The sequence below is a fragment of the Enoplosus armatus genome, chromosome 15 (assembly GCF_043641665.1).
Source record: "Enoplosus armatus isolate fEnoArm2 chromosome 15, fEnoArm2.hap1, whole genome shotgun sequence".
Lineage (NCBI taxonomy): Eukaryota > Metazoa > Chordata > Actinopteri > Centrarchiformes > Enoplosidae > Enoplosus > Enoplosus armatus.
In genome coordinates, this window is record NC_092194.1 from 4,417,637 (window position 1) to 4,443,154 (window position 25,518).

A 25,518-nucleotide genomic window follows, 5' to 3' on the forward strand; every position below is an offset into this window, starting at 1 on the left:
GTTACTAACGCATCAAATCACAGGTGGGTGCTGCCCTCATTCAGCGGCTTGCAAATGTGAAAATAATAACATCCACAGTAAATGGAAAGCAGATGGGCCCTCACACTACTTAACCATAGATGCTATGTAAGACCGCTAGCGCTGCTTGGTATAAACTTATTTATATCTGCCCCCTCCTGGACAGCTTATTCTGAAGGTAAATTGACATTTTATCAGTTTACATTTAGCTGATCTTTAGATTATTGGACCTTTTTCTTCATGCATTATGTATTCTAACAATTCAAGTAATATCATGATCAATTTATTGGTTTGTACCGTCTACTGCTGTTTATATCTGGCATGTTATATTAACACACAGTTTTGTTTTTAAGGCAAAGCAACCCAACGGTATAGGCAATCAACACAGTATGTTCACAGCAATTAAGTGATCACCATTTTCAATGAACACATGTAGTGGTTTTAAATAGATTCAAACATAAAAATAGTTAATTTACCCAGAAAACATAGACAACATTTCAAATTCATATCATCCATCTAACTGAACTTAGTAGTAAAGATTTGAGAGAGTTACAGGTAAGAATAATAATTGACGCGCTTAGTATTTCCAGTCACATTGTGCCATCGCTTCAGTGATGACAGTTGTTAACCAACTGTAATAGTAAAAACGTAACGGTTTGTAAATCCTGTACATGCCGAATGAAGCACTGCAAAGTAAAATGTATGCATGGCTCGTGTCATTTTCTATCAGTGTGGATCTTTGACAAAAATGCAATGCAATGTAAAACTGTCTGATTTTCTAATGGAGTTTAGCTGGAAGTGCCCTCCTCAAAACGGGGCGTATCGGAATTTGGCAACCGCCGTCGTTACGTTTTACGACGTAACGTGTTACGCGTTTAAAGATGGCGGCTCGCAGTGTCAGGTCGTGTGTTGTGAAACATAGCTAGTTATTCTCACAGTGACAGTATGTTAGATCTGTTATGATAGCAAATTATACTTTTTTTTTTTTAAATAATACAACTGTGGCACTCTTTAAGAATATGCCACAACGTTAGCGGTTGAATCTGGGGATACAGTTTAAAGATGGTAGCAAGTACCTGAATGGCATTTTAAGCAACTGTCTCAAACTAGAAATAAAAACATTACAGTCAGAGAGAAAATGCTTCCAGCTACATGGTCACGACTGTCCTGCAAGGCTTTGTCCAGCCGAGGACAGAGGACACTGAGTCTGTTCTCCAGCTCTGGACCTTCAAACTGGAGTAAAGTGGTGTCCGATGCGGAGAAGATCGTCGGATATCCGACCTCCTTCATGAGCCTCCGCTGCCTGCTCAGTGATGAACTCAGTAACGTTGCCATGCACGTCAGGAAGCTGGTCGGGACTCAACACCCTTTACTCAACACTGCAAGGTAACGCGGCTGAAATGGCCCTGGTTTCTTCTGAGCTCCAACTGAGCTCTCTCCTCCGTGGATTAAACGCTAAACCAAACTATATTCAAAATTCCGGCAAAATAACACGACTCTGTCAGCAAAGGTTCAAAGATAGACTAAATCACTCTGTTTCGGCATCAATATAAGCCACTAAACGGCACTCGGTTCCATTATTATTAGAGATTTTGCACTGACGAATACATTCAAATCACTGACTGGTTAATACAGGTCGAACTCAAAAATGAAACCCAGCAGGTCATTTGGCAGCACTCATTTAATTGTGGGTTGATATTTACTTTGTGTCTAACAAGACACACACCCAAACATAAACACACCTGACCCCACCTGCAGATGCATTCATAGTATCCCCTTTCATCATTCCACTGGCATGTGGGTAAACAACAATTGTTGTAATCAATAAAGGTTTTTTTTTTTCAGTCAAGCACCAGCCATTGTCAGTGATTGGTGTCTCTTGTGATAGCTATCACACATTGTGTTGTGTGTATTCTTTTTGTGATAACCACCTAAATGCGAGTCTATGCATCATACTCCCATGTTTTATTAAGTAACAATAATCTATAAATATATATAAATTATTTTTGAATTAGCTGTGATTTGTACACTCTAACTAGACAGATGAAGCGCTTCATTGATTTGACAGACTTGTCAGTTTGGGTAGATGCAGTTACTTCAGGACAGAGTCCAGGGATTTGAAAGCTTTTGGTCTTCCCTTCAAAGACAGATGGATGTTTCTTGTAAGCAGACAAAAGTTGTGTTTATATTCAGTGTTTCTCACCAAAACACACTGTGTGTACCCTTGAGCTCTAACAAATGTGTTGCATTTGTTATTATTATTTAAAACCCAGAATTGTTTACATCCACGTCTACTACTTGCAGTCCTCTTCTTCCCTGCCTTTGCCGGTGCATTGCTGCTTATCTTGGCGCGTTACCCCTGCCTGTTGATCGGTTGAATAATGTGGAACCACTGGCATTGTCTATGTGAATGTGCGTCCTTGTGTGCACGACAAACAAAACACTGACCCACTGATAGAAAACCAGCTCCATAGTGCTGCTAGAGGCCAACAACTCCACAGATAACCTTAAACAAATACACTTCGAAATGTCAAGTAAGTACTTGCATTGCCACACTGTGTGACCTCCATGATGAGGAGTAGCAACACACCACATCATATCAACTGTAACCACTTCAGTAAGCAACAAGCTTACTAGAAAAAAGGGGCAAGGGACATGCCGGAGCAACAAGCATTGATGAACAACTCCCTGTAGACAGAAACAAAGTAAAAGTGATGACAATTCAACAGATAATATTCAGTATGTCAGTCAGAATAAATACACAGTAACAAGGAGAGTGGAGATTGTAAGAGAAATTGGGGAACCTTCAAAAACTAAAGGGAGCAAAAGCAAAGTCATGAATTGGTTTGTCTTTGCAAGAATGCTTCACTTTCAGAAGATTTACCAAAGATGCTTAAACTATGCAAATACAACTCTTAATACTTGTACCAGCATTCCCAGTTTGGTCGATAAATCCTGTTTTTTCTGTGAAGTAAATATCAGGATTAAAGGAAATACTGTGCATTGATTTCTCCTGCATACGGCGGGACTGTTTGCGGTGTCACAGTCACCTCTTTTTGGGTATAAATCAACTTGATTCGATGTTCCCAAACAGACCTATGGCCGTACCAGGCATCTCATTTTTTATATCCAGTATGTAGCCGTATTTGCACAAAGCCAGCAGAGCTGATCTGTGTTGCATCAGCTAAGCCTCAACTGTGTATTTATGAAGGCGGAGCCAGAACAGGTCACATCTTCCAAATATTATCCCCGTCACTTTGTCGTAGGAGTTGCCTGAGCTTTCTTATGTTCTATCGAAGAAACCAGGAACTCGCAGAGCCGAGGAAAGAGAATGAGAAGAGCGAGTCCTCAAACTCAATCCCGCCATGCAGACGGGTGTGTTGGAAACAGGAGCCCAAGGGTGTAATAACCTATACACCTAAATCTGATATGACAATCCATTTGGGTGTTGTAGCAGGGGGCGGGGGGGCAGACCTCTTGACAGTCTGACTCCTCACTGTCAGCTTGGGTTGGCTGGTTCGTATTTCCCTCTGTGTCTCCGCCTTAGACGCGCAGCAGATAAAAATATCCACAATAGCAGACAGGCAGACCCCCGTGGAGTCGGGTTTCGGTTTTTCCTTTCCTTTCATTCTCAAAAACTGCAGCTCAGCTAACTTTGTCCCAAAGTCTGGAGTTACAGCGCGGGGACTGCGGCCCAGGAGAAGAAACTTTACTTGCTTTAAGGACAGTCCTTGAGATTTTGACTTAGACTAGTATCTCCTTACTGTTTTCTCCCCCTATTTGTTTTTTTTGGCAATCTCAAGATTGATCTTCAATATCTTGATCAATACAATGACCAGTAAGATTAGTTTAAATGGACTAGACTGCATGTTTCAGCTAATGTGTGGACGTGAATGACTATTGAAATTAAAGATCCTCTCCAGTCTGCAGACATGTTTTGAAGACACAGGAAAATACTCAGCATGGAATAATAAGTTGTGTCTCATATGGTTTTTCCTAACAATTAAAATGTCTTAAAATGACATCACCTCCTTCTCCTTCATTGAAAAATCCAGAGTCTATAAATAAAAGGACACAAAGGTGCCTCCTACTCCACTGAAAGGTGCATTCTCGGTGTGTGTGTGTGTGCCCTGGGCGTTTCAAGTTTCCACATCACAGTTGTGTTAAACAGAGATTTAAGGAGAACACGGGGAAAAAAACGTTCCCTCTTCGGCAGATGAATGTGCCAAACTCTGCACATACTGTCATACAACATGAGTCGTTCTGCACAGTGAAGCTCAAACATCCGAGTGAAGTAACACTATTTGGCTCTAGCACTAAGGGTACAGAATGGGAGAAAGAGATAATGAGACCGAGTACATTTGTGCTCTGATTGAGGCCAGACCAAGTCTAGACATATTTGCTGAGGAGACAAAAGCACTTGCAACGTTGACATTTCTTTACAAAAAGACTTTTCGCTTCACCGTCAACGTTTTTAGATTTAAAGCCCTTGGAAAAACTTCCAAGATTAAATATTCGTGATTATATAAGAAAAAAAATCAAAGTTAGTTTGGGAGAAAAAAACATCCACCCTTAAAGGTACCCTGTGACGTTTCTGACCACTAGTAGCACCTTGGAGCGATGTTTTCATGAGTGGGTCCCCTTTTTGTTTGTGCACATGCAGTAAGGATCACATGTTGGTGAGTAATACTGAACATAAACAAAACTCCACAGAGCACCTTTTTAATGGTTATTTAGAAAGAGTTTACAATTCAAACACTCAGCTAATTCTGTGGGTGTTGTTCAATCATATTCGATTGCGGTCTGCTAACAGAAGCAAACACCCCCACAGCTCTCATCGGGTTCTGCATCCTGATTGGTGCATGGAAGTACGCGACATCACAGCCTTTCCAACTGAACCCCGCCCAGTTCAAACCAGTGAGAAGGGCGCGGAGAAAAGCGTCAGTACAGAAATCTCTCAAGAGGAATGATCTGAAACAGTTTGAACTTCCACCGTAGAGAACTACCCCCTGTGCTCCTGGCTCCTTTGGAATTTGTGAGAATCCTGGAAATTGGAGTAAACTGTCGTGTGTGTGTGTGTGCGTGTGATTTTCTAAACCTATCATGATCAGAAATTATCTGCTGTGCACAGTAGACACGGATTTATCACTATAAATTCTGTCCTTTTGAAAAAGTCCAGGTATATTGGGCATATTCATTCATTCATTCTTTCAGCACTTGGGGCGGGGGTAAAAAGGCAGACGGAGGATCAATGACACCACACATGTGAGGTCATACATTTGCATGTATTAATTCCAGGCGGCTAAAGTTCCTGAATTCCTGTGCTGCGATTGCGGAGCAGAAGGCGTGGTGACCTGTTCACAACCCTTTAAAATGACAGCAGCCCATTTCTCTCTCTCTCTCTCCCTCTCTCCCTCCCCTTAGCCCTCACTATCTCTCTTTTTTTTTTCTCCACCTCATCCTCGCCCCACCCCTTTGCAGAAGGGCGGTTGTGATTGATTGATGTATGCTGGTGTGGATAGTGACATAAATATTAATCATGTGCCACCCTCAGGCCACCGGACTCCCATAGAGGAGAGCTGCTCCACGGTTTCTGCTCTCTAGCCGTTTTCTGTTCAGGCTGGTCCCTATTTTCCAACTGAGTCAAAATGTAGACTGACCATAAATACATCTCATGAGCTGTGATGAAAGACAGCCCTACATAATGTCAGACGTATGTCCTACATTCTTTGGGGGAAAGCAGCGTGAGGTGTTTTTATGTGTTTTTGGGAAGGAACAAAGCTTCAGGGTATGTGTGTGTTTTTCTTTCCCTTTCAGCACCAGAACACTGTGAATCACTAATGTATTTCTTCTGTCATCTTTTCTCGCTTCTGTCTGGCCCCTATTTCCTCCATCTCTCTCCGTCCCCTCCCTCCCTTCATGCTTTATCTCTCACATCCACTCTCTGTCTCGGGTTCCTCCACCTCCCCCTGTGGTGCAGGGGTGGGTCAGAGAGGGTGGGGGCCTGGGACTTGGTGGGGTGGTGAAGCCAGCGTCTGGGCATCGAGCGGAGGGGGGCGTGGCCGCTTGTCTGCCTCGGAGCCCCTAACGAGAGCGTGATTCATGGCACAAGGGGCTCCCATAGGGACAGGATTAGAGGTGCTCTGTCTAACCGCTCCCCAGAGAGAGTAAAAAGATATTTAATCTGCCCACCACACGGGCAGCTACCACTGGGCTCCGTGTGTGTCTTTGTGGGTGGGTGTGTGTTTCTGTGGATGTGTCAGAAGGTTGTAGGCTGGGGGCGGGAGTAACCCCCCCCCCCTCCTCAAACATACAGTCCTGCAGCAAAACTGATCAATTACACTCCTGTTATTTTTCTACCAATGCGCGATAGATAAAGTTCAACAATCCTGTAACATTTTGTGGTACAATTTGCATTGTGTCATCAGTTTCATTCTTTGTCCAACACAGTGGAACTGGTCTATAATAAAATGACCTGAAGTCCATTTAGAAATGATCAAATAGCATGAAACCAATATGCAGCACTAAGCTACTGCTGTTTTGGTTTTGCCACTCGCTAACTTTACTGTTTTGGTACAGTCTCACCGCCTCTCATCAGCGTAGCTTCCAGTGTGTAGTATTTATTCCAGTATATTGAGTACCTCCGTATTGGATTTTGCTTGAAATCAGTGGGACTGCTTTTCAGCACAAAGGAGGAAGAGTCTTACTTTGGAAGTAATATGTGAGCCATGCACACTGGCTGTATTGTAAATACTATAGTACATGTGCTTTTATTGTCATGGAATAAATATTTTTATTGCTTTAAAGTATACAGTTGTATAGGTTACAGGCTTTTGATGTTTGTCTATTTGTATTTGAATCTACTGATGGTGTTTCTTTGCAGGGGCTTTGTCTACGACAGCAGGAACAACCTTCAGATGAGGGGACTGGTCGTGCTGCTCTTGTCGAAAGCCGCCGGGCCGAGCCACGCGGCCTCCGATCTCCTGGCTCAGGACATGGTCAGCGGCATCTACCCTAGGTAAATGACCCAAAGTTACTGACACCAGCTTGGGTGTTCAGGAAAACTCTTTACGTTATTTTACATTGATTTGAGTCACAAGATGGCAGGGACTACAGGTCCTGTGTGTGAACCACAGCTTTGCCCCAATTTAGATCCATCAAATGTCCATTAAAGCCAGTAAGCTTCTGGCTTTGTTTTCGGTTTGTTGATGTTTCTCACACTTCCTGACATCTGGCACACTTCCTGAAAACTTCAGCTTGTTTGACTTAACAGCTCTAGATGGTGCCAGTATCAACATCAGCAGGATGCACTGATGAATCTTCCTCCTATGCAGGAAATTCCCTAAAGCTTGGCTAACTGTGAAAAATGTAATTGGTTGCTATTGCTGTTGTGGTGACTAGGAAGCTAATTGGCAAAACATTGTACGAAAAGACATTATGCCCATGAGGATTTTGTTAAATGTTAAATGGCCAGTTTCCATGAAAACACGTCGCACAACTCTTCTACAGTTTTAATATCGCATTGAAGCTCACACTGATCTGCATCTCGCTGTGTGTGTGTGTGTGTGTGTGTGTGTGTGTGTGTGTGTGTGTGTGTGTGTGTGTGTGTGTGTGTGTGTGTGTGTGTGTGTGTGTGTGTGTGTGTGTGTGTGTGTGTGTGCGCGTGCGTGCCCTCTCAAAGTAAGAAATGGCTAGTTTCCACCAAGCAACTTTGGTTCAGTAAAACCAAGCTGGCAATTCAAATGCATGGCCATTATTATCAGGAACGACACACTAGCAGACAATCTTTCTGGCTTCCACACATTTCCATTATCATGGATGTGCTGCTTTGGAGAAAACAAGTGTGCAGTAAACATGTGTAACTTTGCATTGTAGAGCCATAAATGTGCATGGCAAGCAGACCAAGAAAGGCGATGCCACTTTTGTCCCCGTTACATGGCTGCTGAAGGATAAATAGTGAAATAAAATCCTCGTGTCAGGTAATTCCATCTTGTCCTCTGTGGTTATCGTCCATATCAATTCCTGTAAATGAAGCACTACATCATGTTACGAATATGATGGAAAGTGGGGGAAATACAGCCACAGTTACACAGTGGGATTATTTTTATTTTATTTGGTTTTATTTAGATTGTAGCTAATTGGAAAAAACACTTTTTCAAAAACACACCTTCACACTCACAGAGCGGCTCTTTTAGTCTTGTTAGAGCAAATATTAAGAAAATAGCTTGGAGTGCTGGAATAGATATAACAAACTACAACATGTATTGATTTATTTATACATTTTTAAATGTGAGGTGTTAAATGTGCTAATAGTCTACTGCTATTAAAATGCTTCAGGTAGCACCCCAAGGTCCTCTCTGGCTTTTCTCACACACATTGACTGCCTCACAACAGGGATGTGGGTGTGTGCCAAGTGGTTTCCAGAAGTGACTGCTGTGTTTGGCGTGGCTGTGTGCTGGGTGCCTGAAAGGCTTCTTTCTTACGGCTGGCTGGCACAAGGCACATGTGTGTAGCGGAGCCGTGTCTGTGCAGAAACATCCTAATATTAGAACGAATTGGAATAACCCGGGCGTCATGGAAGCGCTCGAGCCCGGTCCTTTTTCCGGCAGGTTGTGCCTCACTACAGGACGACTACACGCTCTTCTAATGTCACAACCTGGCACCCGCATCCCTGTGACACTGGATCAACATGCAGCATTCCCTCACTCATGTGTGATGGATAGTCCAAACCCAAACACACACACTCTCACACACACACACACACACACACACACACACACACACACACACACACACACACGCAGCATGACTTGATCACCTCATTTGCACTATCTTTCTCTCCCCCCAGCAATCCCCCCACCTCTCCTGGGCTCATTAGCACCTCTGATGGAAGAGATGGAGGGAGTCAGGGTGGGATAGGTTTGGGGGGGGGGGGTGATTGAAACCTCCGGGGGATGGTCTCCTCCCTCCTGACAGGCAGCATTTGTAAAACATTTCCCACTCTGCTGCCTGACACTGATGATTCACCAAAGCACCAGCAGATAGATGGATGGACAGATAGATGGATAGATATGTAGGTATGGATATAGATAGATATGTAGATAGATAGAAAGAAAGAAACACGCACACAGATAGTCCAACTTGCCCACCACACCTCTTAATTTCTTGTGACAAATGAAAGCCATGCCACTGAACACATCACGCAGCCCGTCTGATGGACAGGCCACCTCTTTAAATCACACACGGGGACGCACTCGCATCTGCTAGGCTGTGTTTGATGGCGAGGCAGACTGCGGAGGGAGGAAAATGGAATAGAACAGTCAGGACAAGGGGCGTGGTGAGGGGCGTTACACCTCGGCAGGATGGCATCGGTTGCTATGCAACTGGGCACCAAAGCTATTTATACACCGGCCCCCTTGTCCCCCTTTTTCCTCCCCAAGCTCCACTGCTACTGATCAGGACTGCTAGATTGGAGGCACAGCTTTGAGATGTGTTTGCACCGGGGTTCGACTGATTTGGGGTTTTGGAGGCCGGTACTTTGTGCCATTGTGAAATACTTTAACATCAAGAATTCCAAGAGTTGTGTGTTTCCTCATATTACTTCATTCCTGTCAGGGTGGGTTTCTTGCACATGTTAACCCTCCATGGGACACTAAAAGCGTCCATTAAAGCCAAACCAATAGACTTCCGATCTCCACATTTACACTATTAATCGGGGTTTGGCGATATGGCAGTGCACCTATATAAACTGCGAGACAATATAAAATTGTCTTCCATCAGAGATTTTGCCTTGCTGTTTATGTCACCACAGCTATCCCTTTAACATCTTTGGGTGTTTACAGACCATTTTGAAGAATGTTGTAAATCAGCTTTATGGAAATATTATATAATATACAATATATATGATTTTTACATCAGTGTGATGAAGCACCTTGATTTGTCAGGTATTTCATTTGATGGATCTGTGAAAACCAGACATTCCCGTCTGGTTTCTCTATTGCTTTTTCCAGAAAAAGGACTATATCACAATATAGTATATTGATATTGCAGAGGATAGTATCCATATCGCCTACTTCTTCTGTTAAATTTTTTAAAAATATTTTATATACCTATATCTTTACACGCTGTGAGCATGGAACAGACTGCTTTCATCTCATTGTCAATGTGTTCATCTAGAGAAGCTCTATCCGACCTTTATTAGACAACATACAAGCTGATGCTCCTGTGTAACTTTTCAGACCTGCGGTAACAGTGTTTTCCGCCTTGATGGGTCGTCACAATGGAGTATTGATGTGAAGCCAAAGGCATGAACTGATGACAGGTTTATCACAGATTATATATTCATTTTCGTTTTTTGGCTAAACAACCAAGTAAACAGTCACCGTAAGGCTGACCTTGGCCTTGGAATAGATTTTGAAAATGCCATCTTTATGAGCTGAAACCAGCTACAGCCTCTTTGTCGTCTTCCTCTTGTTGCGACAATGAGGTCTCCTCTTGAAACCTGTCGAGCCGGAGCCATCACTCCGAGGCACCTTGAGAACGCGTGACTGTCAATCTGTTAATTTGCTCTTATTTAAACCCTGAACTTATTAACTCTCATTCGGGGCGACCGTGTTGTTGCTCTGCGTCACCGAGCAGAGAAACCAACCAGACAATGGGTGTGATTGAGAGGCGAAATAGATGACATTATTGAATTTTAATCACATCTTTTCCACGCCGACGTCGAACACGGCAATTACCTGGCTACAAGACACGTGTGTGTATAGGAAGGGGTTGGAGCACAAGGCAGACAACTGGCTCATCAGGTTCTCAGAGCGGCTGAAAGAAGGTCGTAAGTGGCTATCAGCGCACCCAACCCTGTCTGGATGGATCCCTCCTGTCGCAGCGTGGCAAGCTCCTTCCATATGGAAAGGGGCCTAATTATCCCCCACCAATGGCTGAATCAACATTTGATTATAGCCTCCTTAAGGTTGCTCTGAAAGGCGCTATTCAAAGGCCACTTTTATGTCTTTTCTCTCATAATCAAGAATGGCTGTTATTTGCTAATGATAAGTTTTAATTTAAAAATTTTTTTAACACAACCCCTGACACGCTGTGCAAGATGTCTGACATATCTGCTGGTTTATGCCCTTGTGTACGATGACTTGGAAGGTTTTTAAACCAAATTGTAGTTGCAGAGAAATCATTTTTAAGATACTCAGTGATTTCTTCTTTGAAGCTGTCTAGTCTGTGAATGTTTCAGATAACAGTTGAATGAACTGTGGTGATCCCAATAGTCTGTTTGGAGAAGTGTTGTATGTTTTTAATCAAATTGAAAAGGTGACTTTCTGAATTTTGCAGTTTTATTGGCTTTATAGATGTTTTTCCCTTTTGCTGGAAGGATGAAGTGCAACCCACAAATCCCTCTTTTGATCGATTCCTTTGTGGTCAGCACACCTGTACGCGATGCTGTGAATGAAACCTGCGTATTTCAGCGGCATAAAGACAATGAAAAGGTTTCTGTCAAAAAGCTCTCTAACTGTCAAGCCTCTGGAACGCCTCTCTCTTAAAAGCTGTTGACAAAAAAGCTGCGATTTTTAAATGTATTCTTTTTTTTTTTCCTGTTTCACAGCCAGCGGAACTTGGCAGAAATCACCGAGTTGATCCACACAGCGTTCCTGGTGCATCGTGGGATAGTCAATCTGAAGGAGTGGACGGTTTCAGACGGCCCACTGAAGGACATGCAGTTTGGGAATAAGATGGCCGTCCTGAGCGGCGACTTCCTGCTGGCGAATGCTTGTACCGGACTTGCCCAGCTGAATAACACTAAGGTACCCAGTCTCTCAGTAACAAAACTGTAGCCCTGTGAAATATCTGACCTGACATCAGTGATATTAATGAGAAACACTGCTGTCTTAATATGAGCTCCCAGTGGTCCTTACAGCTCCACATATCAGTGCCATACCACATCCAAACTCAACAACTCACGCCTGCAGTCATTATGTGTTGCAGAGTTCCCACTGATCATAGAATTTATGGAATATTATTGATTTTTTTTTTGAGAGGTATTTTTCTGAACAAACGTCTTATTCATCCATCAACGTTAAGTGGTAATCTGCAATATCCTCGTGTTTTTATTTTGTCTGATTCAAAGGTGCTGAGTATGCATCGATGTGAAATCTTTAGACTGCACTTGCCAGAGACCCTTTTTCATTCAAACCGTGTCTCCCAGTGATTCCCAACCTGCCACCTGTGTTTAGGGGTCACAACTCGTCTAGACGTTGCTTGGGTAGGGTCACAAATCCGAAAGTTTGGGTCCCAATGGTGTAGGTGGGACTGTGAGGTCTTTGCTTTGGATGTCATGTTATAGCACCTGGGATTTTTGTCGGTGGCCCTCTTTGCTTTTTGTTCAGCGATGGTTGATATCACAGCAGGACCCTCGTTATAGCTCCAGTATACAGTAGACTAGATCCACAGAAGCTCCTTCAGGCTGTTTTGTACAGTACAGGATGTGGTCAGGAGACGCCATAGACATGTACACCATGGGAATCCTTCTTATTGAGTTTTCAGATTTGGACGTGTGTGTGTGTGGTGGTGGTGGTCTTGTAAGCGCGCCACAGATCATATCTACTTCATAGCCTGGTAACCCCTCGCTGACAGATGCTGTCACCACGCTGCTCTGTCAGAATGCGGTTGCCTGAGTGGATCAAAATAACCCCCCGCGCCCCGCCATCAGCTGGACCAGCCCTTATCGCCTTCCCTGCCGCTTCGTATTCAGCACACACAGTCTGGCTTCATGTCTGCGCTATGGCAGCCAAGAGACGCCCTCCCAAGGTGTGATGTAAGTGGTATCCATGGTGCTTCTTGTTTGGGAAACATTGCAGGAGTTATAAGGAACCAACATTTCCTTTTATAAACTAAAGATCATTCTTGAGGTGTTCATTAGGATTTGTTGCAACAGCGCTATGAGAGATAATTGTCACTCTGTGGCTAAGATACACATTACATTAATGGAATTGATACTGTTGTTTCTCTGGAAGGTGGGGGAAAAAAACACAGTGAGAATTAAACGATGACAGATCTGCTGATGACTTGAGCTAATGATAATTTAATCACATTAAGTGTGCATTCACACCAAACAAGTTGGCATCAGTTGGATTGAAGTTTTGCAGCATCTGTTCCTTAGTGTGGTTCATTGTCAAGGTGAGAACAATGCCACTCAAACTCAGGTAGCACCAAACACAGCAATGCTTGAAACTATTAGTACCTTTTTTTTCCCCCCCAAACAAACCTGCAATGCTGTTTTATAAGGAGTGTGAATGTAATCTGAAGCAACCACAGGAAACGTCCCCAAAGTGGACGTTTCTAAGGGTAATAGGAAGATGGACATCCGATAGCCAGCAGTTACTCGTGTTTGAAAAGGTTAGCAAAACAAAATGAACCGAGGGCAAACCACAGTATGCGCTGATGCTCATATTCAGCTGTGTTTTTGTGAGGCTGTTTCTTCACTGGTCTATGGACAGGAGGGAATTTAGATTACTGCAAACAGGATACTCATACTGAGCTCAAGTAACAGGGATGGGATTTGTTTTAACCAAAGTTTTTTTTAAACTGGTGGGATGATAGGTTACCTCTTATTTGTAAGTTCATGTTGACTTTTGGCCCTGGTTTGCAATTGAACCTAAACCAAATGTAATTCTTTCTTTGGTGTGGATGAAAGAAAACAGTCTGTAAATGTAATTTTACCTCAAGAAACATTCAAATCCTGCCTAACATGATATAAACAGTCAACAGTCAAAATCTGTTTTTGCAGCAGATCATTGTCTTGATTAAAATAAATTAATTGTCCTGATGAAACAACCTCAAAGGTCCACTCACTTGCTTGTTCTTGAGCTTTGAACTACATAACTGCACAGTCTTAATGAGCTGACAGAACGAGGAGTCCTGGTCTTGGAGGTGCTCAGAACACCTACAGTTCCACGAGCAAACGCCATCAAGCTGATACAAGTGTGATACAGTCAAAAGCTCCATAATGAACAAATAAGGGGTCTTTGAGTTGATGACTCTCTGTTTTTCATGATTGCTTTCTCTGAGTTTCAGTGGGGGTTATGTTTACATCAGTGTCACTGTTTGCAGGAAATCCTAAAACATTTGTAATAGATTTGACATTAGACTTTATGGACATTTTGTAAGTAAGCAAGTCATAAAAGGGTGTGGGGGTAGGATGGGTGTGGCTATTTCTGAACAGATTCACACAACATCATCAACCTTTGCATCTTATCTGCAGAAATTGAGACTAGCTGTCCATCACTGGCACATTCAATTAAAGTGAAGTATTGGAGAGATCTGCTCTAACTAGCATGGGAATTCAGACTGCTGAGAGCTATCTAGTTGTGAGTTAAGAGCCATTTAGTATTGCACCTCCATTACGAGGGGGGACAGGTTTAAAAAAAGAACGGTCAAAGTGTAAATAGTAGAGGCCGAGATGTCCTGACTTCTAGTTTTTAGTATGGGTCAAGCTCTAAAAGCACTAGATCCTACATTTCCCATGATGCAACTGGAGAGCATCTTTTATTAGACCCTGTTTTCATAGGCTGACCGGTACTCCTCATGACGAGTACTGAACTTCATGTGTAAAATTGTATATCCAACACTGTATTCTACCTGGTTTAGCTCCTTAGGATGGAAAAAAAGGCATATAAATATATTGTTGCATTTTTAAACACAGAATGATGCAATAAAGGCTGTAAATGATTTCCTTTTCACTCATTAAAATCTGCTAATTGTTCGATGTTTATAACTCTGCACCAGCTTCAAGGTGTGTTAAACTGTGTCCTTTCTTTTGCTCCAGCTTGCGTGCCGTCATTGTACCACATTGTTTTTAATACACGGGGTGACAGATGAGCAGCTCTTGCAGCTTTCGAAGTTTTTCCTCATAAACCAGCCTCTTTTTTTTTTCTTCTTTTAAGGCAGGGAGAGCGATGGAGATTGTGTGTCGTGGCCTTGAGAGGAACCCTATGCCGCTACTTGTATAAACTGTAAAGCAATCTCACCGTCGAGCTCCGGTTTCTCCCCCCTCACAGACCTGTCGGCAAAACACGATCTGGCTGGATTTGGGAATGGAGTAAGGGGGAGGCAGGGGGAGAGCTTATCTGATACTTTCCAAAAAAAGACCCCCCACTGGCCCCCACTTCCCAAGGCAGGCAGAGACACCACATCTGGTAATACTGTAGGCACATTGTCCTTCCAGGTCTGTGGGCAAAGCTCGGGTTTCCTCAATATTTTCCCCTGGTGGATTCAGTTACCCAAAGGGCACTGCGAGGCTGACGGAGCAGCCAGCGTCACCAGACTTTTCTGATGAACCAAGGATGTCTGGGATGAGCTGAAGGAGCTCTAAATTTAACCTCATTCATCTGAACTGTACAGGCGTGGCCTCAACTCCTCTGTCCACACTGCTCTGGGGCTGTGAATGAAGGACGGAGAGATCGACTTCAGATTTTTACTCATTCATTAGACCCAGACTTTGAATTTGAAAAGATGCAGCCTCTCCTCTGGTGGTTAATAAGGGGCCGGTAGTGTTTCCGTGAGCTAAAATGTAGTCATGCATGCCCCCTGTAAGAGGAAATGGGCAACTGCAGTCTTAAACAAACTACTCAGACCTCAACAAGGCACTATGTGTGTAGATGTTGCCTCTTTTTAAATGTTTCTTTAAGGTGGAAAGTTAAATATTCTCTAATGTAAGTATCCCCAGAGCTTTTATATTTATATTGATTTACTTGTACTAGAAAGAGTTTATAGTCTGGTGATAGAAGAAGTGGTTCTTTCTCATATTTCCAATTTGCATTTTCTGTGCCACTTCTGCAGAAAACCAATGCTGGATAGATACTCAAAGTATCAACAGATTACTGATGCAAATCTGCAATGCTCAAAGGCACAAAGTGAAATAAATCTTCAAATAAAGGAGAGCTAAGAGGCCCCCGAAGTCAGATCATCACACCAAAACCTTGTTAACCCCGCTGCTCTCTGGACACAGTCTTATTCCGTCTCACCATCTGCCTTTTAGCTCCATTTCAGCCCCTCAGACCGGACAGACACCTGATCTGTCTCAATCGACTGGACTTCTCTATAAATACAAAGTATAATGAATGACGGCGAGCCTGGATCTGCTTCACGAGATCAACAGGGGGCTCCCCTATGGCCTGATAATGAGCAGCAGTTCACCTGGTTTCCAACCCTCATCTCACCTCATGATTTATTCGCCAAACCAGCTGTTCAGATAGGAGCGCCGTTAGCTCGTGCTTCAATCAGGGGAAATTGTGGTTTTTAATTACAAGTGTCACGGACGAACTGAGTAGCGTGTCAGCTTTGATTGACCTCATTTACATCTGCATTTTAGGAGTTTAATTGATGCTGTTAGCCAGAGTGATTTATAATGAGGGAGTAGGTTATCGGTTCAGTGCCCGAGTCCAAGGACACTTTGACGGGACACGTGGCTGTTGATGGACATGTTGACTGTTGTGCAGATCACACCATTATTTAGCGTTGCCTTTTCTCAGTTCAGCAGATAACAGAGGATGGTGTGTGGATGCAAATGATAATGCTAAAAGATTCAAATTTTAACCCAAATGTCTCCTGTTTTTTCTGTTGGACAGGTTGTTGAACTGATCTCAAGTGCCATCGGCGATCTAGTTCAAGGAATCTACTGTGAGAATTCCAATAATACTGAGGTAAAGCATCTATTCTTTTTCTACTGTCCAACTTTGACGCGGGGCAGTAGAGCTAAACAGTCTGTGATTGTGTTTTATGTAAGGAAAAAGAATGGCAGAATACATCATGCACAACAAAATAACAGGAAAATATGGTATGTGGATTAATCCACCGCTCTAACAAATGCACTATTTACTTCTGTTTGAGTAGCATTTGCCAGAAACTGCAGTGCCCAGGGTTTTAGGAAATTTCTTCATTTGGAACCTTTGGACTTGGGGCTGAGTGCCACAGACAAATGAATTGTTGGTTTTGGTCTTGATATGAGATTTGTCAACAAGAAGAAAAATGTACAACAATGCCAACATTATCCTTTCGACAGGTAAAGAAAACAATAGTGCAGTGGAATTACTTCAAACGCCACAGGACAAGAAGAGTCTTTAGTTTTTATTTCAAAGTGGCTACGGATGGCGTGCATTTAGATCATCAGGAAGTTGGTTCCAGCTGTGTAGCATAGAAGTTAAATACGGCCTTGTGAATGGTTCTGACTTAAGGCGCTCCTATTTAATAAGAAAAAAAAAACCCACATCCTGATGAATAATGAGTTAAAAAGAGTCTCTCTGAATTCAAACTGGCCACGGTGCCTTTCGATACCAGTGAGCTAGAGTTTCCCTTCATTTTGCATGCTGTCAGGCCCTGCAGTAGTTTACAGCTAGTTCATTTTTCAACAATACCTACGTCTGTACAGAGATGGTCTATTTAACCTTGTTTTATCTGTGGCGTTTATAATGTTTTATGTTGGAATATATTCAAAGTGTTTGCTGAGCTGCAAGAGTGTTTTTCCTGCTCTGGCCCTGTGTCCCTCTGTTCCAAATAAGTGAAGAACTTGTGGGAAATACTGTGTTAAATTGCTGTTCCTCTTTGGTGCACGACCAGTTACACACTGAAATATAAAATCACAGAGCAAGGAGGGGGTTGTTTGGATTGAGGACTTCTGAGGTGCTCTGCGGGAACATTTGAAGTTGTACAGTAGCAGCAGTGAGAGCTCATGCCGGCGGTGTCTCTGCCTCTGTTTGCTCTGCAGGAGAATGGTCTCACCGACGGCGTCGACGTGGCGGCGTGGGAGGAGCAGACGTTCTTGTCCCACGGGGCGCTGCTGGCCAAGAGCTGTCAAGCTGCGATGGAGCTCGCCAAACACGACAAGGAGTCCCAAAGATTAGCCTACAAGTACGGCAAGCACCTATCACTGGGCCACAAGGTGAGTCTAATCTGAGCGTCCCACCCACCACACAGCAAATACCTGTGAAGGTGGTCTTTGGAGGATAAATCAATAAGGGCAACTGCCACACCAGCGGGCTACTTTTTGAGATAATCACAGTTGAATGTGGTTTAAAGGCCCTGAAAACGTATTTTTTTCAGTCGGCTTCTCACTATGAGTGATGGGGAAATACTTTGTGGAGATAGGAAACACTAGTCCTGTAGGGAAAGCTTCCCCGAGATACTAACAGAGTGTCTTCACGGAAATACGGAAAAAAGGCCGAATGTAGATCCCACGTTTGTTTAGCTTGTTGCATGTTTATCAGTCACTTATCAATTATTTTCTCTGACTGTTAGAGCTTTTCACTTTTTAGCTCCCCATCGTGACATTCTGTGGCGGATATGATTCGGTCCCCGGTATGTTTTTTTAAAGATGTCGGGAGACATTTCGACTTGTTTTGACTCCGTGGAAGCAAAACACGTTCCACGAGACATCAGAAACTCCTGTAGCTAAAGCTAGGCTAACTAAACACTTTAAGGGCTGATTAAAATGTAAAAGACACACTATAAACGGACTTGAAGAAACTTGCCAGCCTGGCAACATTCAGGCTACAAACAACCCATAATGCAACACTCTCTGTAGGAGCCAGTGTTACACCCTTACTGTGTCCATTACAAAAAGCAAATCTGCTGAATGTATAAATGTCTGGTCCTCGAATATTATACAAACCACACTTTTTCAAACATAATTTCCAGAAGAAATGTATTACTTTAGAAATATTTATTACTTTAATACAGTCTTTGGTCTTTCTCTGTACTGAAACTTGTCCCTCCTGACCACCGTACTCTTTCTGTTCTGACTGTGATCAAGTTCAAATGAAATAAAGAAGCAAATCTACTTCAAACAGTGCTCCACTCATTGAAGCAGATTGTAGCAGTATCTACACTTTTCCTGTCCTGCCTGGGTGGATAATTGGCCTTATTGTAGTTTAATAATAGTTAGTTTGTCTTTTGATCAAATGAAAGGGGACAGAGGGATTTATTTGCACTAAAGCAATGCAGATGAAATATGTTGAGTGGTAAAAACTGACTAATCATATGTTTGTAGACATTTGTTCTGTGTGTCTTATTACTCAGAGACAAACACATAAAAATGTGGAATCAGGAGGAAGGCTGATTAGCGCCAAGCTAAAATGTTATTTGTTTGTGATGTTAATGCACCAGATGATGCAGATTCTCAAACATGTTTCAAGGTCCAGAGGCTTTTAGCTGAATCTTATCAGTTCTAGCCTAAAAGTCGTTCATAATGGTCCCACTCACAGTGCTGTGTTAGTACGCTCTCTCCTGCTGTGGCTCCCTGTAGCTGCCTGTCTGCAGGCCTCAGTGGCTACAGGGAATCTCAGCATGGGGGGAAACAGCAATGAGGTCTTTGAAGGAGAAACGTCCTCATCGGGGTAGCTGTCTTTAACCAGACTGCCCGCCATGCTGCTCATTAACAGGGTCGCTCAGAGTGTAGGTAGGCAGAGTGCACGCTCACCTGTTTTCAACACTGGGTTGCTTTAATTGGTGCCCGGGAAGTTACAAATCAGAATCTCACCCTGACTGACGCCTGATTTGACAAATGTGCTCTCACTTCTGTAGCTGAACTCCGACCTGCAGCCGTTTGTGAAGAGCAGCGTGGGAGAGCCGGTGTCGTTCAGTTTGAGCGCCGCCCCGGTGGTTTTCCACCGTCAGATCGTTGGCCAGGAGAGATGGCATCAGCAGCTACAGCAGGTACGAATGGTCTCTGACACCACTGCAGCAGCTAGAGTCATTGAGTTTGGTTTCAGTCACTGGTAATTCTGGCCATGTTGCATGCATACAATGAACAGAGGTCTGAGCTGATACTCTTACAGCCTCATGGGTAAAGTAGCATATGTCAGTCAACTATTGGATGGATTGTCATAAAATCTGGTACAGACATTGTGATCCCCTGACTTTTCCACTAGCACAACCATGAGGTAGACATTTTTGGTTTTAAGCGTCTCAACAACTAATTGATGAATCGGCATAAAATTTGTCCACCTCAGGAGTAACTGTAATCACTTTGATGATCCTCTGACTTTTCTTCTAGCTCCATTATCAAGTCACATTTTCAATTTTTCAAAACTAATGACCTTCCCATGAGCCTCAGCTGTACTTTTGTGTTTAGTGCTAATTAGCACGCCAAACTAAGATTGTTAAAATGATCCCTGCTAAACATCAGCATGTGAGCATGTTGTCATTCTCAAAGCACTGCTGTGCCTAAATACGGTGTTTGTAAAAATATCTTTGTTGGTTTACTACTTTACTTGGGAATTTTAGCAATAACCTGTGAGAAGAATTGAATTATGAGCATGCTGCCACCAAGATGTTGTTCCGAGTTTACTCAATCCAAGCAACCTGGATTTTCAAAACATTTTGGCCTTGACAATGTGGAAAATTAAATAAGGCCTTAGAAGGTTTGTAGAATGACTGACCTTCAAACCACTTGATTGATTTATTCATTTTATCTGAGTTGCACTTCTCTCTTCATTAAAACGTTTTCATCTTGAGGAAAGTGTTGGGTTTTCCTGTGACGTACTGTAGCAGCAGGATTTAGAACGACTGAGGATACCATGGTGAGGTGAAGTAAGAAATTAGGCCTGTATGATTTCTATTTAGAGCAGTTTAAAGGTTTACAGTTCCTCAATTTCATCAAATTGTACCTTTTTTTTAAAGTCAATGAAAAGTAGTTGATCATAATGTTAAGGCGACCTTGGAAACCTGGAAAATATAACTGATAATAGCTAATTTCTTTCTTTTCTGCAAGGTAAAAACACAAAGAAACCAACTGGATTACTCGAAGGTAAGCCCACTGGTTGATGTATTCCTTATTTTCCAAAGATTCTAAAACATGTTTGTTTCATTGTTTTATCTTATTGTATTCACCTGTTAACTTATTGGCACGGCATGTGACGGCGCCATCGAACAGAAACAGGACGTCTTTTCACTGTAACCTATATCAAAGTTGAGAAACGAGCTTTCCAAAGTCAATGTGTGAGGGAAGAAGGGGGGCCGATAGGGGTGCAAGCAGAGACTGAAGCTACAGGGGAGGGGTCTGATGGTGTTGGGGGGGGTTATCTGGTCCCGTCTGAAACCAGAGCAGGAAGGATTAGTTACCGAGGCCTATTTGTGGAGGAGACACTGAGGCTCTGAGACAGTGGCATTGTGAGAGAATCTCCTTCAGCAGACCTGTCGAAAAGGGGACACGGGGAGAAGTTTGAAGGGAAGGAGAGACGAGGGGACACGAGGAGGAAAGCTGAGAGCAGGACAGAGGGAGGGATGAAATTTTGGGGAGGAAAAAAGAAAGACCTTGGGCCCACAAGCGTAAAACTTTGCTTTGATTCTGCACAAAGATAGGAAACGCGTAATTAGAGAAACTTTGGCATCTATAAATTGTCTACATGATTTAGCATGTGCTCTCATCCCATTAACTCTGATAAATACCCATAAGTGTTTACAGGAACTCCCACTTTATACTGTTCTGCATTCAGTCTATTACAATTTCATCCCCGATTAGAAAACCTCCCCAATGAGACACTTTTTAGCAGATTTGCCAGCTGTATTGGTCATTATGGGAGAGGGAGAGTCCAGATTGGGTAGAGGTGAATGTTATTTGAAGACATTAATATTTTGCACTAATTATTATGAGAAAATTACATGAAGGAAGTGAGGATGACTCACTTTTTCCTGAAGTCAGCTGTCATCCAGCAGCTTCAACCCATTCACAGAGACATAATGACCAATCACAGCACAGTTGTCGAAACTTCTGTATGAAACTTCTGTAAATAGGTTTGATATTAAATAAATAAATAAATAAATGACATAATAATAAATATATAGAATAATGATAGCTAAATTTGTTAAATAAGTTACTAAAGCTAGCTAGCCAGCTAACTAGTTGGGCTTGCTTGTTAGCTTGGTTTGGTCTTCAGCATCATAGTAACGAGCCAGGGTTAACAGCAGCAGCCAGCTGGTTAATTCAGCATTACCTCAGTAATGTTGTGGCTCTAAAGATACTCGGTTCCCCTTGCATGTGATTGGCTGAAAGGTGGATGGGAAGTGACGAGTGAAAACTCCACCGTTGAATGCGACAGGACTCATTTTCATACAAAAAGATAAAAACTTGCTTTTTTTTTTGTACAAATCTAATTTCATTTTTACATTTGAAATTCAATTCAAGTGTAAGAAAAGTAATGTTACATTTTTATCAATTTTAATGGCCCGGATCCTATTTTATTGAGAAATCTCACAGCTAGAATACTTGCTAGTATATATACTTTTATTCTTAATTATTCTGATATTACAACACCTGAGTGTTAATGAGCTATCAGGTAGAATGAGGTGCATGTGGAAAGAACAGGATGTCGAACTTATGCTTATGAGGTAGCAGAACAGAGTAGAATGGGGGGGCGTATTAAGAGATGAGAGAACATTAAGTGAATGCAGAACAAAGCAAGGCTAACAGATAAGATTGTGTGAAAAGTAATCTTTTCTAAATTAAATAAGCAGCCAGGGTGATGCCGAGGACACCTGCAGTTTCTTTTTTAAAGGCGGAAGGCCTACAGGGATTTCCACCTCCAGAATTCATGAGGTAAAGCGCCCTCAGCAAAAAGATGTCCCAACACACCAGCAGTAAAGCACAAGGAGACTGTCGGTCGGGGTTGATTTGACTTGATGTTTTCCACTTTCTCACGCGTGAAATGTATATGTTGAGTCAGACAGAAGTTATCATAAACGCTATCAACGTGTACCAGTCCTGTGATCTGTTGCCACAATTAGTCGACTGAAAAGACAGGAGAGCTGTGATGTGATGCCTGGGTGCAACCTACAGAAAAATAAAATTCAGTTCTCATCGTTAAAGAAGGCCTGCCAGTTTTTTAGATATAACTCACAGTGATGAGCCCTTGTAGTTAAATGTGGTAAGCTGCCTCCAGTGGTACCAGGGGGCAGCATGCAGCTACATGATTGTGTTATACAATGGGTTTTCTGTCATTAAAAGACATGCTTTGCTTCTGTACTGTAATCTAGTTTTTACCCTTACTTTAAGAGTACGCTAACTTTCCCCGCCTCTTAACAGTTTGTTGTGTTGACAGCTGGATAGTGACAGGGATGACACAGACGTGACAAACTAACACGTGTTTCCATCCCTCGACAGCTTTTGGCAGCAGTTAAGTCGGAGAAAGGCGTCAGCTCAGCGGTGGACTTATGCTGTTACCATGGCAACAAGGCTCTGGAGGCCATCCAGGCTTTCCCCTCCTCCGAGGCTCGATCCGCCTTGGAGAACATCGCCTCCGCCATCACCAAATTTTGACCTGAACTCACACACACACACACACACACACACACTGCAGTGTCTTTGTCTGCAGAGGTAACAGGACGAGAACCACTGAACAGTTGACACTTAAGAGACAAATGAACTTCTTTTGAGCCGGGTGCCGGCACATGTCTGGGGAAACTGTTCTGCTCGGTTGTGGATGACAGTGTACATCAGCTTTATCCATACATGGTCATCATTAAAAAAAGAAATAAAAACACATTACTTCAGCATCATGTCATGCGTTGTGTTGGCTCTAATAGTGTACCCTTCCACTCCTGTGTGGAGAAAATATCACGCCAAGCTCCATTTTAAAACCTGGCAGTTTATTGTTACCTTGCTTATCAGCAAAGGCACATACCAGGCAGAACGTAATTTAAGATGTTTTGAGGAATCGCTATTGTCATCTGGAAAATGTGCCATGAACTGCAAATGATGCACCAAGCAGCACTTATTCTAACAAAAACTCTGTTCACCCTGCTCGTTAGCGCACAGTGCACACCTCAGATGATGCTGAAATCATAGCTGCTGGATGTAGTGGGAGTTTGCCAAATTGAAGAGGAGCTCTAAACCAGTTGTGAAAATGTCTCAAAGTCATGTTCTAGGAGGCATGGACCTCTGCTGATAAGCACAGCTGTAAAAATATGTTTTTTTTTTAATGGTGTTTGGCATAATATCCTCTCCACGGGTGAGGGAGGGGGGGCAGGAATCAGGAGTAATGTCATCTATGTTGCCTTATTATGTCTGTCCCCATGCCTGTGTATATGATCCAAGTCAGCCCAGGGGCGGGGAAAGGTCACACAGCCTCTCCCCTTGGCCCAGCCAGCGAGCGCATTGAAGCTCCGCCAAGCAGTAATTATTAATGAAGAGACCTGAGCAAATGGACAGGAAATGCAGAGGTATTGATTGGGCCGGCTGCCCTGCTCTACGTCGTACAGGCTGGCGCCAGCCTGGTGGCCTGTGGTTTCCCAGGCTGCTGTCTGCGGAGGGGGTGGGGGGGGGGTGGGGGCAGCCAAGGTGTGAAACCAGGCCACCGCTGGCAGCTGTCTGTCACATCCAGGCCACACCTGAAGGACAGAGCACAGGAGACAGGACGAGGATACACAGCTAACAAAGAGGAGTCTGTGGAGTTCTAGACAACAGCAGCACATGTTGGTACCACAAGACAACATGCCTTTGAGACTTTGAGTCTGCATGAAGAAGGTTGCTTTGTTCCTCAGCTGGAACTGCCCATATACAAGTAATGGTAAAATATCTGACTGCCGCAAAAAGAGTTTCAGTTTAGGAGGTGGACCTGTCAATCATGTTGCAATTAGTGGCAAGTTCCAGATGAAACTTTTACTCTAAGTAACGGGAACCTCATCTTGAACATAACCCAGATGATAATACACACCCAATGTGGGTCTAGGGATGGCTCTGTCGGTTGGTCCAACACTTTGGTCCTTTTTTTTGTTTACCCTAACAAGCTAAGATTACGTGCAGGTATTCATCGGGAGTATTGCTCTTGTTTACATGTCAGTGGTAATTATCTGATCAGATACCTCTAACATCTTAGAAAACATGAGGCAGAGCAGGACTGGTGGAGAAAGGGACTCTGAGGGCGAAAAGTGGATGAGGAGGAAACGGGTGGATGAGGAGGGAGAAGAGATGGTAGGATATAAAAGAAGAAGGTGGGGCTGGTGATGATGTGGAGTGAACTATTTCGAAAACAAGCTCCTGTCTGTTGCTGGGTTGGACGTCCACTTCCTCTTCTGTTTTGGTTTCCGCTGCTTGGGCTTCCTGGGTAAAGCGAGGTACAGCATGTGCCAGGGAAAGCCTCAGGCTGTTCATGAAATATTTATCCTCGCCGTGAGGAGACATGAGGAAAGTTACATGGAAAGTTAAAAGGACCAAACAAGGGAGGAGGCTGGGGCATTGCCAGAATGACAAATATAGTTATTAAACAGAACTTTTTCAAAAGAAGGTCCGGCCTAAGCAATGAAACTGTTGCACAGACGCTCCCAGTAGAAATCAACCGGGCACTGCAGAACAGGATTTGATGGGATGAGGTTTTTTTTTTGTTTTGTTTTCGACTTGAGAGTTTGTCCAGTGGCAAAGCTAAATGTTTCATATAGAACAGAAACTGTAGCCCTTTTTTTTCCCTTCCCTTTCTGCCAGCATGAATCTTTTTGATATCTCCTGCG

General features: G+C 43.1%; 1 protein-coding gene across 2 annotated transcripts; it reads left to right on the plus strand.

Moving 5' to 3' along the window:
• Positions 1 to 1,110: 1,110 nt before the first annotated feature.
• On the plus strand, positions 1,111 to 23,548 carry pdss2 (prenyl (decaprenyl) diphosphate synthase, subunit 2). 2 transcript variants are annotated; one of them, XM_070920770.1, is made up of 8 exons: positions 1,111 to 1,404; positions 6,902 to 7,036; positions 11,630 to 11,828; positions 16,650 to 16,724; positions 17,786 to 17,959; positions 19,600 to 19,731; positions 20,789 to 20,824; positions 23,177 to 23,548. In XM_070920770.1, exons 1-8 carry the CDS (start codon positions 1,157 to 1,159, stop codon positions 23,330 to 23,332), a joined length of 1,155 nt encoding a protein of 384 aa, XP_070776871.1. In that variant the 5' UTR covers positions 1,111 to 1,156; the 3' UTR covers positions 23,333 to 23,548. The 2 variants fall into 2 exon arrangements, with proteins under 2 accessions (XP_070776871.1, XP_070776872.1); XM_070920771.1 differs by having other exon boundaries at positions 17,789 to 17,959.
• Positions 23,549 to 25,518: the final 1,970 nt, after the last annotated feature.

Excerpts from the sequence above, each read along its gene's own strand:
- pdss2 (XM_070920770.1), top strand. The coding sequence starts at position 1,157 with ATGCTTCCAGCTACATGGTCACGACTGTCCTGCAAGGCTTTGTCCAGC. Across the intron at positions 16,725-17,785 it reads AGAATTCCAATAATACTGAG|GAGAATGGTCTCACCGACGG; the intron begins GTAAAGCATCTA and ends TTTGCTCTGCAG. Across the intron at positions 20,825-23,176 it reads ACCAACTGGATTACTCGAAG|CTTTTGGCAGCAGTTAAGTC; the intron begins GTAAGCCCACTG and ends ATCCCTCGACAG.